The following is a 19,660-nucleotide window of genomic DNA, read 5'->3' as shown; positions in this document are numbered from 1 at the left end:
CATAACTTTCTTTGTGCCATCCTGTGGCTTTTAGGATCAAATACAAAACCTTGACATGATGTTGTTGCTGTTTAGTTGCAGAGTCATGTCCAACTCTTTGCAACCCCATTGACTGTAACCCACCAATCGCCTCTGTCCATGGGATTTCCCAGGCAAGAATACTGGAGTGGATTGCCGTTTCTTTCTCCAGGGGATCTTCCCCACCCAGGGATCAAATCCATGTCTCCTGTATCAGCAGTGTGTTCTTTACCAGTGAGCCACCAAGGAAGTCCTAACATGATGTACACAGTGCCTAGATTTTCATTTTATCTTCTGTTGATCTGCTGTGAAAACTTAGCCATGTTTACTGTTTACATACTAGTAGGCACCTCTGTGGATCAACTTCTATCTGACCTGTGGCCTTTTTACTTGATATTTATCTCTAAGGAGAACGCTCTGCCACTCCCTCTAGCCATTGATCATATTGTTACATATCCATGAAAATTCGATCTATTTTACTCTAAAGGCTTATGGAACATTCTCCTGCAGACATTTCTCCTGTCTTCAAATACCAACTCGAATATTAGAACTCTTGTTTAACTGGGTTACTGTCTCTCCCATAGCTGTATGTAAAGCTAGGGAATCTGTAGGCCTTGTTCTTACCACATAAGAGGACATTGGAATATTTCACTAAACAAATAAGAGAATTCATTCATTCATATGGTTGATCTCTGGGCTACTGACTCTTTCATTTTGTCTGTTGATTCATGATGAGAAATCATTTCTGTTAATGAGGTACCCATGATAACCTAAGAAGCTTTTATTACCAACATGAATTTTAATTTTCACATGAGGATTAATATCCTCCATCTATCTACACATACTTGCTGTGAGCCAGGAATCTCTTAAGTGCTTTAGATGTATATTCTAGGAAAACTTATTTTAGTCTCATTTTATCCTTAAAAAATAAAAGCATAGAGATGTTAAGTAACTGAATGCAAACATGCAGATAAACTGATAAATGCTGATATGGCTTGCTGTGTACTTCATTATTCAAAAGCAGTCAGTAAACATTTATTGAATATCTATGTATGGCATGCATGGAACCTAGCACAGTTTGAGCTTGTCTGTCAATAAGACCAAATGAGTCACCACTTGAAACATGGCCTAATCTGTGCTATGCAAAAGAATGTGCAAAGTTCTGGATGTCTCAGAAGGGATAACCAACTTAGTTTAAGTGGCACCCCCACTGGGGAGATAGTTTTCAACTTCATTCATGTGCAGCAGAGCCACAAACCATAAGAGTTAAGGAGGCAGAAGAAGGGTAAGAGGTTATTCCAGGCAGAGGTGCCAGTATGTGCAAAGCATGCATGAAGATATTCCTTGACTTCATTGAAATTCAGTTCCAGAAGGGAATTCATTTTCTCAATTAGACATAAAGACAATATAAAAATATACAAGATATAGCCACCTCCTGTCTTTTTATGTAATTAAAGGACCCTGCACCAATATTTTTCATCTCATTTTTATAGAGAGATTCTTTCAGAGTCCCAGAATTGAACAACCCAATATATTGGATATTATAGTAAATATTGACCAGTGTAAACATGTCTATGTATTTGTTGAAGAAACATTCTTCTCTATGCTCTGGTAAGCACAGAGAATGTAGTGATAAAAACAGAGCACCTGCCTTTTGGGAGCTCAGTGAAGTAAGAGAAGCAGTTATGCAAAGAGATCCAGCAAATCATTATGAACCATGATGGGGATGGTACAGGGCAATCTGGAAGCATAAAGCAAAGCTGCCCAAACCTTTGTGCTTAATACCTGAAATCAGAGTTACTAACATGATTAGGCAGAGATTCTTAATGCCATTTCTGAGATCTCACTTCAAATGTGAGATCGTCAAGAGAATATTTTGAATTAAAATTTCTGTCTATGCTGGTTTTCTCTGACTTCTTATTTTTTTAGTTTTTTTTTTTTTTGAGGTTTAATTGACAAATAGACTTGTGATATGCTTCATGTACAATGTGATGATTTGATACATACATACATTATGAAAGGATTTCCATAATTGAGTTAACATTAATTACCTCACATGTTTATCTTTTGTGTGTGTGATGTGTAAGAACATTTAAATTCTACTATCTTAGCAAACTGCAATTGCATAATACAGTATTCTTCATTATAGTCACCATGTTATACATTAGGTCCTCAGACCTTATGCATCTTTTAACTGAAAGGTTGTGCATTTTTATCATTTTCTCCCCATTCTTCCATCCCCAAAGTCCCTGGAAACCACCTGTCATTATTGTCCTCATTGTCATCAGCATCATCATTAAGCCCAACAATTGGTCTTAAAACATACAGAAAACCATTCAATTCTACAGCTCCAACTAAAATGCATAAATGAGCTAGAAAGTGATATTTTGCAGATCGTCTGCAGTGATGTGTTTCCACAAGGGTCTGGTCAACGACAGCACCATTAAAACCAGCACCTCTGTGAGCATTTAACATCGTTTGGCTTCAGCTCTTGGGAACTCACCAGGGCCACAAAGAAACAATAACTCTTTATAATCTGTGACTGCAGATCTAAGAGGCACCCTTAGGCCTCCAGGAAAAAGGACGAGCACATCAGCAAATAAAAATTGTGGTCTGACTTTAAAGTTTTATTTTGTTGCTGCAGTTTTACTGTACCTGGGAAAATCTTAGGCAGGGTAAGGAAGTTGGTAGCCATGGTAGATTTTGGAGAGACAAAGGACTCTGTTTTGGCCCTGTCTCTTTTCATTAGTTAATAAGAGGAACATGTCACTTGAAACAACAGCTCCTGCCTTTAGAGATAATAAAATATCTTAAGAGATTTTGATTTGAGGTATGAGCACATAAAAAGATGAAACTAGATACAGGATAATCATTTTGCCTCCTGTTGACACTAACCACAAGCCAAGCAAGTTATTTAGTTTGCAGGGGAGTCCACCACTGTTTATGGGATGCCAGCATCATAGATGTTGGTCATTTCAAGGAAGAAACTTACAGCAATTAAGGAGGGAAGTGACCAACATGTTACTACCTATAGTAATAATTTGCAAAAACCAGTTACCTGCTGAGCTTTCTGGTTTGAGGGTTGTTGGGAGCTTGTCTTTATTTTCAGTGCTCACGACTGGTCTCATCAGTAGAAGTTGACTGAACCCAATCAATGCTTCACTTTGGGCAGTGGAGTGATACCAACCACAGACAAACAGTCACCACAGTGGATGGCTGAAACGATGGTGAAAGTGTCCCATCTTCCCATGTTCAGATTCTAACCAGGCGAAAAGACCAAGTGCATGTCTCCTGTGTCTTTGTGGGGGAATTATAAAACCCTTGCTGGGACCGCTCTGCCTCCTGGGAGAAGAAAAATACGGAGTTTAATTTTTCAGGCATAGGCTCTGAGTTTTAGGCAATGTGTCAATCAAAGAAAAGTTACTGACAGTGATAATAGGGCCTTAGGAGACTTCTTAAGATGAGTAGAGACTAAGCAGGCTAAGCCTCAGACTCTTGGAGTTGGAAGATAAGGTCAAAAGAGAAGTGTTCTGGGGATGCCCATAGGATAGTGATTAATTTACTTTGAAGAGCTCACAGACCATCATGCACTCCCCCTACCTTCCTCCCCTCTTACCTTTCCCCCCTTCCTTCTTTCAGTGTTTGAGTATCTATTATCTTAAAGCTCAGGCATTATTTTATTCATTTATACATATAAATATAAAGTGTTTAAAGCAAAACTCCTCCATGGCTCTCAGTTTGATGTAGGGGGGTGGCTGCTTTTACACAGGGAAAGACAAAAATAACTCTAGCACACTGTTATAGGCTTTATATTTTAAAAAAGAAATGTTTGTGGTAGGAAGAGAAAAATTTTCCTGGTGTAACTGGGAACTAGGTAATGGAGGAAGTGACTTTTCAGATGTGCCTTAGAATAAGAGTCAAGGAAGACAAGGGGAACCTGGAAAACAGCCCTTCATCCTGGAGAGAAAAGCACACAGAGGCTAGAAGAGGCTAAGGAAGGGCAAGAGACACTTTCAGGAGTGGCGCGTCTTCCCCTGTAGCAGGAGGGTGACCGCAGAAGCGAGATGCCACCTGGGTACCACACTGAGACCTGCGTGTTCTCACCATTTACATTTTCTCACATGGATTTGATGGTGGAGCCGAGGGGCTCAAGGAGGCAAAAGGAGACCAGTTTTAAGGCATGTTATCACCTTCCGCTTGGAAATTAAATAAATAAATGAAAGTTGTGCAAGTCCTGATTAAAAAAAAAAATTATAGACAATCCCAAGTTTAATTAATCTTGTTGAATGAAAGTCTTACGAGATGCAGTACGATGGCCCATATTACTTATGTAACAGGATAATTATTTTCTATTTAATATGGCTCACTGCAAGATAAGACTAACTAATATGTGCCTCCAAGGCTTTTTAAATAGACTCGTCTTTTACTTACATTTGTGGCTTCCAGCACACATCAGAAAGCGAATGCAACTGCATTTCCCCCTCAAACTGGTTCAAAAGCACAGAATGGTCACCCTGAGCTGTTCTGTCCACTACATTTTTTGGGTCACATGGCCTGTTCATAGGAGAGTAGTAGATAGTTCTGCACATTTCAAATAAAAACGTTAATTAGATCAGTTTGCTATGTAGATCACTGTTCAAGTCATCCAGCTAAAGCAGCTTGCCTGGCATCTGCCCGCTAAGTCTTGAAAGTTTAATACACTGTCAGTGAGATTGTTGCATATGACATGTGTGGGACTTATTTGCAAGTCTGAGATAATAACACACAATATCCTTGCCAGAGTTAAGCCTGGCCTCCATCAAATAAAGGTTTCATTATCAGCTTTATTTGAAGTGGAAATTTTACTGTCAGGCTATATCAATAAATACAGTAGATGTATCCCAAGGATCATGGCTTTAAAATCCTGTGAATGTTCGTTTAATAGTTTCTGGGGCTCAGCTGAGTTTCTCTGGGGCATGTGGGGTTTCATTAATGTTGATATGTTCCATCATTTAGGTCTGTGATGGGGTCGAACAAGGAACCGGACCTTGTGCATCTAGAGGCCAGAACTGTGGATGGTCGTAAGTAAAGCCACTTTTCCATGATGCTCATAGTAATAATTTGTTTTCTGGATCTGCCATGAATTATATCTGTGTTAAAGGAAATCACAGTGGCATGAATCTAAGTCATCTGGACCTGAGGACTTTTTGTGTGTGTGTGTCCTTAGTAATCTAGAGTTGTCTTGATGGATAACTCTCATCCCATCAGGGGGGTTTTCTTTGCAGGTGATTAAAAATTCCAAAGTCCCTTATTGCTAAAGTAAACATTATTATTGTGTTCAGTTCAGTTCAGTTCAGTCGCTCAGTTGTGTCCGACTCTTTGCAACCCCATGGACTGCAGCACGTCAGGCTTCCCTGTTCATCACCAACTCCTGGAGCTTACTCAAATTCATGTCCATAGAGTCAGTGATGCCATCCAACCATCTCATCCTCTATTGTCCCTTTGTTACTGCTGCTCTTTTGATGTGATTTTTTTCACCAGTTTCCTTGTTTTATCAGATATCATCCAGGCAATACCTCAACGGTCTATTGGGAGATTCACAGAATACTTGGAAAAGGCTTGTAGGAGAGAAGCAAGCAGCAGAAGGGAAAAGTCAGTTGGTAGCTCTGAACGCCCCAACTGAGATTGGCTGAGTGAAGGATTGTGTTTCCTGTGGACATTGTGACTTTAGCACTCAATGTGGAGGGAGTTGAAGATTCACAGTCCAAATACATGTCTGTATGGCTCACAAGTTCACTCTCTTGTGTGACCTTGAAAGTCTTTATGCCCTTGTTTCTTCACTGTAATTTGAAGAAGTGAATAACAGTGATTCCTACGGTAGCTAATATTTACTGAGCACTTGCCCTGTACTAAGAATTATGCTAAGGGATTTCTATACTTTATCACAACTATCTTCACAACTTGTAGGTGGTTCCTATTTTATGGATGAAGCAATCGAGGCATAGAAAGTTTACGTAATATGGTTAAATGATGTGGATTTCCTCCCCTTCTTTGGTCCTGAGGATCTCCAGAAGGGCTGAGCATTTCACAGGGTGCTACTAGGCCCAAGACGGATGCTGCAGGTGAAAGAGTAAAGGGGGGCTACAGAGAAGAAAAAAGGACGAGAGAGAAAAAGCGAGTGAAAAGGAAGAGGTCTCCAGTGTAGAGAAGAGGAAGAGAATGGACTCTCCAGTCACCACCGAGCCGGGAGGCTGGTGGAGGTTGTCCAGCACTGAGCAGAGGGCTATAATCCAATTTTGGAGACCTTCCCTCCTTCACAACTACCCCTCACGGTTCACAGACTTTACCATCACTGATGCTGAGCCTGTCTACATGTCCTGCATGCTTTTGATGCAAAGGCAGATGATACCCATGGTTTACCAGCTCACAGCTGAAAGCAGCTGGTCGCCGCACCATCCACACTCTCCAGAAACCACACCTCCTCCGTCACTGTGCACTCACAGGGAGATAATTTCATCTCCAGAGGTTTCTTTCCCTGTGTAGGGGATGAATCCTTTGGCTGAATCAGTTGGGGGACAGATCAGGGTCCAAGCTGACCATCTCCTTTCTCCTTATAAACTCAGGAAGGGCTGTGATATGCAACGTGCCCAGATTGTACCTGACGCAGAATAACCTCAGCAATTTAGAGCTGCTTCCTCTCCTCTTTTAAAGTGGGCTCTCTCTGGTGGTGACCAGAGCTGGCAATGTTACCTTGGATTCCAGGGTTCAGTTTTCAGTACACAATAGCCAGAGCTGTCTTTTCTGAGGTCAGAAGTTACAATGTTATCTGTCCATTTTCTCAGTCTCATTTCACTCTGGGCCCTCCTCATTCCTAACCTGGGGGTCTTTGGGTTTGCTTTTAATTCTTAGACCTGCAAGGTCTGTCTCCCTATAAGGCTCCAATACCTGATATTTCCTCTGCTTGGAATTCATTTCTTCCCTCTTCCCTGACCAATTCAGTATAACTCATCATTGGGGATCATCCAGGTATCCAGTTAAACATCCATTTTTTTTTATAACTTTTAATTCTGAAATAATTTTAAACTCACATGAAGTGAAAGTTCATTAGTCATGTCTGACTCTTTGCAACCCCATGGACTGTAGCCCTCCAGGCTCCTCTGTCCATGGAATTCTCCAGGCAAAAATACCGAAGTGGTAATACTGGAGCCTTTCCCTTCTCCAGGGGATCTTCCTGACCCAGGGATTGAACCTAGGCCTCCTGAATTGCAGGCAGATTCTTTACCATCTGAGCCACAAGGGAAGCCCCTTAGACTCACACAGAAGTTGCACACACACACACACACACACACACAATAGTAGAGTTCCCTCAAATCCTCCACCCAGCTTCCTCCAATGATAACATCTAATGTAACTACAGAATTATATCAAACCAGAGAAAGCATCCCTGGTTTCTTAAGACTTCTTAAGGAAGTCTTTCTTGAACTTCTAATCTAAATTCGTTTATTTTGTGTTTGGTTTCATCCAACTCCATTATTTATCTTTATGGTGCTCATCTTAGCTTGAAATTACACATTCCATTTACGTGATTATTTGATCATAACTTTTCCTCTCCACCTGCATATAAGTAAGTTCTGTGAATGCAGGAGTCAAGTATACCTTTGCTTGATAGTGGGTCTCCAGCACCTTCCACAGTGGCTCCATGTAGAGAGAGCTTACTAAACGAACGAATACATAGTTGACCAATTTTCAGTCAACTGGCTACCTAAACTCACTTACAGGTTTTATGAAAAATCTAGAGTGTCTCAAACTTGAACATGCATACAGCCCACCTAGGGATCTTGTTAAAATGTGGATTCTGATTCAGTAGGGGCCCAAGAGTCTGCAGGTGAAGCTGCTGCCACTGGTCTGTGGAACACGCTTAAAGTAACAAGGTCTCACAACGAAAAGCTAATGAAAGAGCTTTAGGCTCTGTCTCCCATGACCACAGTCCTTGTTTAGAAAGCTCTGGATGAAATTGGTAGCATCCCAGTTTGCTTCTATTTTCCAGCTTTGGGGGATTCAGCTGCTTTCTGGCTTGTGGCATCTAATGCTCTCATCCCGTATCCTGAAAGCAACAAGACCGTCACTTTCCCTGATCGGCACGTTTTCTCTCACCCAGCAACATTCCTGTGCTCCTTGCAGGCACGGAGGCTGATAATACCAAACTGTCATCTCAGGCTCAGCTTTCACAAGGCATGAAATACATCAGTTCTAATTTTATTTATTTTACTTTTTTTTTTTTGGCAAAGGCAGCATCTTCAGAAACTATCCAAGAGTGAAAATTCAATATAGGGATTTAATTTGAAACGTTATCCCTATCAAAACAAAACAGGAGAAAAAACACAAAACCTACCATTGAAATAAAGGATATAAGCATAATACCTGACCTGACTCAGTGTAAAAAAGAGATTTTTTTTTTTTTTGTATCATATTCCCTCTGTCTGTCTGTATCTCTACAAGAGAGTCAGTAACCATGGCTTCAGATCAAAGAAATAGAGAGGAGGAGGAAAGAAAGAGAGAAAATGGAGAGGTCCAAGTAGCAAATTGTTAGCAAATATAACTGAGCGTATATTTATCAGAATCAGGCTCCAGGCTACTTGGTTGCTCCCAGAAATCCAGGATCTATGTTCTCTCTCTCTCCACATTCTGGGATTGGGTTTCCTCTTTTGTTTCTCCATCCTTTCTTACTGTTTAGTATATGAAACCCATCATTTGTATTCTAGGTCATGCATCTGGTAGAGCATATGCTGAAGTAATACAATTTTTAAAAAGTTTGTAGCAAGTTTTTTTTTTTTATGATTTTAATGGGTTTAGGAATTTTGTCAGCAATTCACTGAGACATGTGACACACAACAAAATCCCTCCTTATTTTGCTCATCACCATGGGGTGGATGGCAAATGCTTATCTGAGCTTGCTGTTGGAAGTTTAGTTTTAGTCTCATTTCAGATCTCCCTAGATTATATTTTATAATTAATTTCTGTTTCAATTGAAATCTCCATATCTGAGGGGAGATGAGCTCTGGAAAGCTTTTGCTCTATGAGGGTCTGTGACCGACATAGACGTTTCTTGCTGACTGTGCTCTGAAATCTGGATGTTTTGTAGTTTACACCATGACAAGGATGGTATTCTTTCTTGTACTACCTCTCTGCCTTGGGAGGCAAGCTGAAGAGAGCAACCTCAATTACAGTCAATCATGGGTTGTATTATTGGAAAATTCTGAACATATTTATTGTACTTGGCATTTGTTATTGGCCCCTGCATTCAGCTGCAGACAAATTGATATATTGTCATCCTGGAAACTAAGATTTTACTGTTTAAATACTGTGTGTGTGAGGGGAAGAGAGAGAGAATGTGCACACACACATGTATGGTATGTACCTAATACATTAAAACTGCTACCCAGTACATGAAAATTGTAAAAAGGAAACCTACCTTCTATTGATTTACCTAATATAGATTGAGTGTATGTAAATGTAATGTATATAGTGAGAAAATGTTGACCAAACTGTTAGATTGAAATCTTCTTGAAAAGTCACATCTTATTTAATCTTGGTTCTGTGTATAAAGCATAGCTCAGAGCCTGATACATTTAATGTATATCAACTTAATGAATATCTCCTTGTCACTGTATGGGCAGGTCTTCTTAAAGAAGGGGCTGTAACCATAGGGTGTCTAGTCCCATAGGTCTAACGGATGAGATGAGCATGAGAAACTCACAACTCCCTGAAATCCTGTGCCATGTTGTATGTATGCATGATCTGGGGGAAAAGAGCAAAATTTTATCAGAATTCTTTGCATGATAATTATCCATGGGTCTGTAGTTTTATATTTGTGCTTGTCTATAGACATTATCTTGTAAGAGAAACTGCAATACCAAGTTTGAGCTTTATTGCTTCTCCATTTTATTTCTGAAATGAAAGACCTGACCAGTGACCTGAATGTTTTCTGTACGCATGATGATCCGTGCCAGCAGGGACAGGGCACGGGGACAATTACTGGTCTCCTTGTCTATTTACATGAGTCACTAACCTTGTAACAGTTTGCCATAGGACTAATCTCTTTCACTAAGGAAAAACAACCTTGGCCCTTTAACGAACTGTGAAAATGACTGCCCCCAAACTCTGAAATGAAACTCAAACCAGTATCTTATAAGCTGAGAAAAAAATCAAAGGAAACTCACAACTTTGTAAAACCACTATCCCACTAATTCTGGCTGTAGGTGAGAACTGGACATCTCATTTCAACTTTTTTGTTTTCCACCCCTCCAATCAAATTTCCATAGTGAACGTCATGCATGTCAGCACCTGGATCAGGGAGCCCTGCTGAGACACTGTGGGAAGGTGACAGAGACCTCAGTTCTCATCAGTCCCCAGTGTATTAGCAATGAAGTGGTTTGAGGTTATACTGTAAGCATCAATCACTTTTATTCCAACAGAAGTAGCAACACTGACAATAACAAGGAGAAGCAATGCTCCACTGTATCAAGTGAAAAGCAGGTCCACTTTCTGACCGTCATCCCCATTCCCTAAAGTTGGTATTTTTTTAAAAATATGTCTTCTAATTGTTGTTGGAAGTTTAGTTTTAGTCTCATTTCGGATCTACCTAGGTTACGTTTTCTAATTAATTTCTGTTGTAATTGAAATCTCCATATTTGAGGGGAAATGAGCTCTGGAAAACTTTTGCTCTATGAGAGTCTGTGACCGACATAGATGTTTCTTGCTGACTGTGCTCTGAAATCTGGATTTCATAATTGTTTTGACTTATACATATAAATGTGTATGTATACATACATACATACTCACAAAAATTCATTTTATAAAACTCTTATGCCAAATTTGGTCTGGGTGAATTCAATAGCAAGTTAAAAACCTTTCCATATACTATATATATACGTTTAGAAGTCCTGAATATTCACTCGAAGGACGGATGCTGAAGCTGAAACTCCAATACTTTGGCCACCTGATGCGAAGAACTGACTCATTTGAAAAGACCCTGATGTTCGGAAAGATTGAGGGCAGGAGGCGAAGCGGACGACAGAGGATGAGATGGTTGGATGGCATCACCAACTCAATGGACATGAGTTTGAGTAAACTCTGGGAGTTGGCGATGGACAGGGAGGCCCGGCGTGCTGCAGTCCATGGGATTCCAAAGAGTTGGACACGACTGAGCAACTGAGCTGAACTGAACTGAACTGACTGAGCCACTTAATGACTAATCACTACATAGGAACTCCATTATACAATCAACTATAATTTTGTTAATCACTATCCCTGATGACTCAGATGGTTAGGAATCCGCCTGCAATGCAGGAGACCTGGATTCTGTCCCTGGGTCAGGAAGATCCCATGCAGAAGGGAATGGTTAGGAATTCCAGTATTCTTGCCTGGATAATTCCAGGGACAGTGGAGCCTGGAAGGCTACAGTCCATGGGGTCTCAAAGAGTCAGTCATGACTGAGTGACTAACACTTCCCCACATTTCTAATAGACATACAGATGTTTGGCTATTTCAAACAATGTCGATACATACATGTACACACATGTTACTTGCTTGGTTGGTAAGCATTCAGACAAGTGTAGGGAGCAAGCACTGCTCAAAGAAAAATTACTGAAGGGAAATTCTTAGGTCTAAGAGTGTATACATTTTTAATTTTCATAGACATTGTCACAATACCCGCTGAAATGGTTGCATCATTGCATACTCTCTGACAATGAGAATGCCTATGTTTACAAGCCCTCAGTAGTCCAGGGTATTATGAAAGATGTTTTAAACTTAGCCCATCTGATGAGCAAAAATGTGGCATATCCTTATTGTTTCTGTTTACACTTATTTAATTAAGAGTGAGGTATTGTATTTACTTATTTGCATTTCCTTTTCAATGACCCTTCCCAAGGTATCAGATCTTTTTAATGTTCTAGAGAAGATCAAAATTTTTGCGTTTTATTCAAATCTAAAAAATATCAAATTTGCTACCAGAGTCCCAACACTAGTACACCAATTGGCATTAATAGACCCCATGTTTCATAGCCTTCTTTTACCTTTGTCTTAAAAAGTTAACGTATTAATCACTTTTAGGCTTTAGGGTAGGGCTGGGGAGTAGGTTAGAAGTTTCCTCTAATGGTCAGCTTCATATACTGATGCCTCTCCATCACTGGAGCTGAATCCGGCCTCTATACCCTGACACTGAATTAAATCTTAGAGACAAGAGTTTTGGGCCTAGTAGAAAAGAATAGGTAGCTGTGTTGCTTTGCACGCAAAAGGGGCCACAGCAAGCTAATGCCCTCAAAATTGTATGTCCTCACCTGGAGGCGGGTAGTGAAAAGTTTTATAGTAATGCTTCCAAGAGGGTGTGGCCATGATCAGCTCATGGACATTCTTCTGATTGGTTTGGTGGTCAGGTAAGTGGGAATCAGCATCATCAACCATCTGGTTCCAATGGGTCTGGAGTCTGTGTGCTTGTGGGCAGCATACAGTTAGTTTCTCCCACCTGGTGAGGGTTTCAGTATCTGCAAAACAGCTAAAAGATATTGTTTTGTATATCTCTTGAGGAACCTTCCCTCAGGAACCTTCCCTGAGGCTGCGCTATTGTTTCTAAACTGTTTATCTCCAGTCTCAGCATCCCTCTCCCTTCCCTAATTAGCAACAGTTTGAACCTCCTGTTGGAACTCAGCAGAGGTCTTGGAGGCTGAAAGAAGCCTGTTTCCTGTCATCAAGAGATGAGGGACATAGAAGACTTTTGTGCCCGGGAGCCCCACAGGGTCCTTCTTGGTTTCCTCACTTCCCAATATATTTACCAAATGCTTTCTTACCTCTCCTTCCCTATCGTCAAATCAAGCTTCCAGGCTTAGCGAGTCCAATGGTACCTACCACTTTGACCCCATTTTTCGTATTGCAAAAGTCTCTTGATTTCAAAGACTATTGATGTCAACTTGGCCTCTCTGATTTATCAGCCTAAGGACAGCGCTGAAAACCAACCAGAAAAGCATGAAATAAGATAACACGGGCCTCCCCACACAGCGATGAAAAATCTGACAGTGACACTGCAGTAGCAGGCTCAGCTGGGCAGCTTTCAAATTGGGTCCTTTGTGTGACATTGGTCCATTATGTGCCACTTCCCCTGCCTCCTGGGTGCCCACCCATGTGTGAGGAGGTCTGTGCCCTCAACTCCCAGCCTGAGGAGAAGAACACAGAGGTACATGAGAGAAATTCGTCATCTCCAGATGGTGTGTGTGTGTGTGTATGTTTCAATAAAATGTTACTAATGGACACTGAAATGTGAATTTCACATCATTTTCACAGGTTGTGAAATGTTATCCTTCTTAGGATTTTTTCAACCATTTAAAAATGTGAAAGCCATCCTTGGTTCAAGCGTCACATGAAAACAGATGACAAGCTGTATTTGGATGGACCAGAGTTGTGTCAGCCTCTGAACTACATTGTTGCAAACACAGTTAAAGCCCAAAGTGCCTCTTCCCAAAATGCATCCTCTGATAACCCCAACTAGCCATCCTCCTTAAATGGGTATCTATCACTCCTATATCCATACTCAAACTCATCCACATTAGTCACTCAGTTGTGTCCGACTCTTTGCGACGCTATGACTGTGGCCCACCAGACTCACATACTATTATCTTATGTGTAATATTGATTTGTATATTTCTCACTTCATAGAAGTGGTATCATGGCTTGTATACCCTTCTACCTTATTGCCCAGTACGTTGATTGGTGCTCTGTCCATGGTGCTGAATGGAGCTCGAGTGCAATCTTTTTCACTGCTGTATTTCTTTACACTGTGTGATGATTCTGCCTATGTTATTCATTCCTATGATAGTGAATAGGAATTTAGGTTGATGCCTTTTAATTCCTTTCTTTGCATGTCTCATCTCTTTTCACCTTCATCATGACCTTGTTAGACCTCCAAATCTTAACTCTAGGACAAAGGACTGGATTTCTACTGGGTCTTCAGGCTCCTCCAGGACTCATCAACACCAGTTCCTAAAACATACAACTTCTAAGAGTTTGAGAAATTTCTCGTGTTTCTTGTAAAGGTCTTGCCATTTTTTCATACCACCACTCTTCCTTTGCCCCATATGTTCTTAAGTAGCCAGGATGCCAGGATTGTGCATTATATTCCTTTTTTCTGTTGCTGCTGCACTAGATACTTTTTAGCTACACTACTTACAACAACTGTTGGAAATAGGTCCTTCCTCCTTTCTTTCCCTCGCTCCTTTTTCCTACTTTCATTCTTATTCTCTTTCTTTCCTTTAATTATTCTTCTCATTGTAACTATGAGGAAAATGAGGTTTGCAGTGATTACATATTTTTGATTAATTATTTTTGCCAATGCTGCAGGGCCAACATTTGAAGCCAGGTCTGGTTTATTCCAGACCTGTTTATTATTCATCTGAAAGGCATTGTTGGACATCCGTGGTATGCCAGGTGCCCTTCTAGGCATGAATGAGGGGTGATAAGGGATGTTGCAAATGCCCCACTCTCATTAAGCTTACCTTCCAGTTAGGGGAGACAGGTTATGAGCATATGCATAATGCTAGGTGGTGATAAGTTCTAGGAAGCGAAAAGCAAAGTCTATAAAGAGGGGCTGGTTGAAGAGGGGGAGCTGTCAAAGAAAGAATCTTTGATAAGGTGGCATTTGGTATTTCAGCTAAGTCTTTATGTAAGTAAGGGAGAGAGGTGGGTCTGCCACATGGAAGAGCATTGCAGACAGTGGAACAGCATGTGTGAAGGGTTTGGCCCATGTACATCCAGGAATAGCAGGGAGATGGGGTGGCTGGAATACAGAAAAGATAAAATGTGTCATATCTTTCTATTTATTCCACTGCAGAAGGCAGGGATTGTACATATTGATCTTTCAGTTCAGTTCAGTCGATCAGTAGAGTCCAACTCTTTGTGATCCTATGGACTGCAGAACACCAGGCTTCCCTGCCCATCACCAGTTCCTGGAGCTTGCTCAAACTTATGTCCATCAAGTCAGTGATGCTGTCCAACTGTCTCATCCTCTGTCATCTCCTTCTCCTGCCTTCAGTCTTTCCCAGCATCAGGGTCTTTTTTAATGAGTCAGTTCTTCACATCAAGTAGCCAAAGTTTTGGAACTTAAGCTTCAGCATCAGTCCTTCCAATGACTATTCAGGGCTGTTTTCCTTTAGGATTGATTGGTTTGATCTCCTTGCAGTCCAAGGGACTCTCCAACACCACAGTTCAAAATCATCAGCTCTTTGGCACTCAGCTTTTTTTATGGTCCAACTCTCACATCCATACATGACTATAGAGGAAAACCATAGCTTTAAGTAGATGGACCTTTTCTCGGTAAAGTAATATCTGCTTCTTAAAATACTGTCTAGGCTTGTCATAGCTTTTCTTCCAAGAAGCAAGTGTCTTTTAATTTCATGGCTGCAGTCACCATCTGCAGTGATTTTGGAGCCCAAGAAAATAAAATCTGTCACTGTTTCCATTGTTTCCTCATCTGTTTGCCATGGAATGATGGGACTGGATGCCATGGTCTTAGTTTTTTTGAATGTTGAGTTTTAAGCCAGTTTTTTAAACCTCCTCTTTCACTTTCATCAAGAGGCTCTTTAGTTCATCTTTGCTTTCTGCCATAAGGGTGGTGTCACGTGCATATCTGAGGTTATTGATTTTTCTCACGGCATTCTTAATTCCAACTTGTGCTTCATCCAGTCTGGCATTTTGCATGATGCACTCTGCCTACAAGTTAAATCATCAAGGTTACAATATACAGCCTTGACATACTCCTTTCTCAATTTGGAACCAGTCCGTTGTTCCATGTCTGGTTCTTTCTGTTGCTTCTTGACCTGCATACAGCTTTCTCATGAGGCAGGTTAAGGTGATCTGGTATTCCCATCTCTTGAAGAATTTTCCACAGTTTGTTGTGATCTACACAGTCAAAGGCTTTAACATAGTCAATTAAACAGAAATAGATGTTTTTCTATTGATCTTTATTGAACATTTATCATGTTCCAAGTATGATATTCAGTATTGAGTATGATGAAAGTAGCAAGTTAGTATAGAAATGGTGGATTGCATATACCCACATGTATCAGAGGCCATTCCTTGAACCTACCCTCTGTCCTGGCTTTCATCATATAACACGTGAACACATGTAATGAATAGTACACACCCATCCCCCAGAAACTCTGGAGAAGCCATGCTGTGCATTTTCTCCCCCATATGCAAAAATGCTTTCATTTCTTTTCATTTCATTTCTTGTAAGTTGAAAATTAATGGGGGATGGGAAAGAGTTTTAAAGTGTTTATGCTTACCAGCTTGGTTTATGCTTTTATTTAAGACTAAAGTTTTGCAATATTAAACTGTTGTCCCTAAGCTTTGAGTTCTTTACCTGTAAAAGGTACCTTACTCTGGATTATTTCCAAACTTAAAAGAGAAAAAGCACGTGATGCACTCAGCACAGTTCCTGACCCAGAGGAGAGGTGGCTCTGGTGGTTTTGGAGGTTAATGCCGCTGTTGCTATCAATGGAGCCATTCTTGGAAGGAGAGATCTGCCTGAGCCCCAGGAAAAGCTCCACAGAAAGTGGCCCAGGAAGTGTTAGGAGAGTATCACAGGAAAGGAAGAGGCAGTTCAAGCCCCAGGAGGGAGCTCTCTGAATGAACACGGAGTGTCAGTCAGCAATGCAAATGCTGTTTAGAAAAGGCAGAAACCCCGGAGACACAGACTTGCCAGCAGCATCACAGCGTTTTGATTGCTTGGGCAAGAGTGAGAAGGAAACAGGTCCCAGTGGGTAAAGGATGGTAAAGACCTTCAGATCTTAAAGTCAATAGTCTGATTTTTACCATCCTCCTTTGATTCTAAAATTCTAAGAACCTTCATCTCATACAGAAAAAGTCTGAAGCCTCATCTGGTAAATGACCTTCTCGGAGTCACACAGCATGTGAAAGAGAGAGAGACAGAGCTCAGACCTAGCCCTTCACTCAAAGGGGAGGGAGACCCTGCACAGCAACATGGCTGCAGGCAGGCCACCCTGCACGCCAGGTGGCAGGATGACTTCTGGGTCATCTCATATCTGAGTTACCTTCCAGTTCTGCCTGACTACCACCTGCATAGAATACTTATTTAGTTACACTGGGAGAATGCTTCTTCATGGTGTTTTAAAATATTACATAAATAAATTAACCCAAATCAAAACATGAATATAAAGAAAGCTATTGTCTCAGGTCGGAGAAGGCAATGGCACCCCACTCCAGTACTCTTGCTTGGAAAATCCCATGGAGGAAGGATCCTGTTAGGCTGCAATCCATGGGGTCGCTAAGAGTCGGACACGACTGAGCGACCTCACTTTCACTTTTCACTTTCATGCATTGGAGAAGGAAATGGCAACCCACTCCAGTGTTCTTGCCTGGAGAATCCCAGGGACGGGAGAGCCTGGTGGGCTGCCATCTATGGGGTCACACAGAGTCCGACACGACTGAAGTGACTTAGCATAGCATAGCATTTTCTCAGGTAGAAATGTCTATAGTACTTTACAGTCCATTCCCTTGAGACACAGTGAGCATACTGGTGATGAAAGCTGGGGTTGGGGGACTTTGATCACAACCCCAGCTCCCACTGTGTGAGCACACAGTCCAGCCTGACCCTGGACTGAATGCTGTTCCTGACTGTGGTGTAAGCCCTCACAACCACTAGCAAGATGGCTCCTGTGTATACCTATCTTACAGACTTGAGCGGTAAAATGATTTGCTTAGGTTTACCAAGCTAAGCCTGCATTTAAGCCACTATACCTCTGCTTCAAGCCTGGCCTTTAAAAAGCAGCTTCCCTTCGTTAGAGCAGCACAGATCTGGGGGCATGGAAATTGCATTATGCCAAGCAGCAGCTGTTGCAGAGAGTGAGGGTGCTTAGAAAGAGCAGCACAGTGTCCTAATTACCTGCGGCAAGGAAAACATCTGTGTGGGAAAAGTACTGAAATTAATTCTAAAGTCTAGCAGTTGCCTACATTAATTGACGTTAATTAATGCCAAATTACAAGACACCTCCTATGGAATCGCATCATACACTCACCAGAATTGAATATGGAAAGAGTTCATCACATTTAATGCTATTACAGCAAGCCCCAAGGGGAATAAGAGTGATTGGTCCCTCATTATGAAGTGCAGCCAATTTCTTTTTGTTTCCATTAGGACGGGAACAAGAACAAACCAGGAGCACTTTACCATGGGCAGGCGGTTTGGAATTGATCGGTTCCCCTTCAGCTTGTAGATTTCATTTTGAGCCACTCCGAGCAAGACATGGCTTCAAGACCTCTTCCTGGAGCTTTTCTTAGGTGCTTTGGTTGTACATTTTAAAATTCTCAGCACAAGAACAGCTCATTGAACAGGTCTGCCTCACTGTGTGGCATGAGGAGTGGAGAGGGATGGAACAAGCAAAGGAGTTAGAGACGATTCTCTAATTCTTATGAGTAGAATCCCACAAGCCCACCATGACCCTTGGGCCGCCTTCCCTGGCTAAGAAGTGCTGACCAGAGATTTGCATGCTGGTTGGTTGTCTGCCTCTCTCATATCACTGCCTCTGTACTAGCATTGACGTCTCGTATATATCTATTATTCATTTTCCCCATGCAAACATACATATGTAGATATCTATATATACCACTTGCACAAAATCGTGTCCATATGCACATATTTTGGTAACCTACTTTTTAAAAACTTTTATTTTGGAATAATTTTAGATAAACAGAGAAGTTACCAAGATAGTGCAGCTTTACCCAGCACCCCTTAATACGAACATCTTATACAACCATGATCTATTTTTCAAAGCTAATAAATTAACATTTATACAACATTATTAGTTGATAACTATTTATTATATAAAATGTATTAAGAATTTCTGTAAATCCTCATATAAGGATTCATAACAAGCTATGTACTTTCTACAGTATATTTAGCTGTACCTCAACTGTTGGCCATTTTGTTTTCTCTTACCTTTTTATTTATTTTTTTTTAATTTAAATTTATTTATTTTAATTAGAGGCTAATTACTTTACAATATTGTATTGGTTTTGCCATACATCAACGTGAATTCGCCACGGGTGTACACGTGTTCTCTTACCTTTTAAAATTATAAACAACACTATGATGAATATCAAAGTAACTAAATCTTTGCATGGTTCATTAATTATTTCTTCAAGTCAAATTCTCAGAAGTGAACTCACAGTCAAAAGAGATTTTAATAAATGTTGATCCTTATTGACAAATTACCTCATGAAAACATAAACATACAGTTGCTTTCTTCTTTCTCCTTTTTTTTGTATTTAGGTTTGTCCATTGATAATTTGAAGCCAAAACATACTTAACAAAAATTGGCCCCAAACTTGCTGGGGTTTTTCATGCAATGTAGTGGGAATAAACCAGACCTGGAGTCTGGCCAACCCAGTTTGAAAACCTATACTGCCCTTTCTATAATCTTCAGGAGCTTCATTCTCTTTACCTGCAAAATCAGTTGATAAATTATATGCCATAGTATTGTGACGACTAAGTGTACCAAATGAATGTGAACATGCTTTAAAGTACTTGGCACATAAATGCACAGCAAATATTAGTTTCCCTATTCTTTTAATTTCTCCCCAAATCCCTCAGATT

General features: G+C 40.7%; 1 protein-coding gene across 5 annotated transcripts in view; it reads left to right on the top strand.

Moving 5' to 3' along the window:
• The window catches only part of SORCS1 (sortilin related VPS10 domain containing receptor 1), a 576,630-nt gene that overhangs the window by 414,061 nt on the left and 142,909 nt on the right, over window positions 1-19,660 (top strand). For all 5 annotated transcript variants that reach the window (XM_059881921.1, XM_024985735.2, NM_001191207.2 and 2 more), the window contains 1 exon segment: window positions 5,014-5,078. In XM_059881921.1, the coding sequence (XP_059737904.1) occupies window positions 5,014-5,078 (65 nt within the window).

The sequence above is a fragment of the Bos taurus genome, chromosome 26, assembly GCF_002263795.3.
Source record: "Bos taurus isolate L1 Dominette 01449 registration number 42190680 breed Hereford chromosome 26, ARS-UCD2.0, whole genome shotgun sequence".
NCBI lineage: Eukaryota > Metazoa > Chordata > Mammalia > Artiodactyla > Bovidae > Bos > Bos taurus.
The sequence above is the reverse complement of the archived record's forward strand: the minus strand, read 5'-3'. Positions and strand labels throughout refer to the sequence as shown.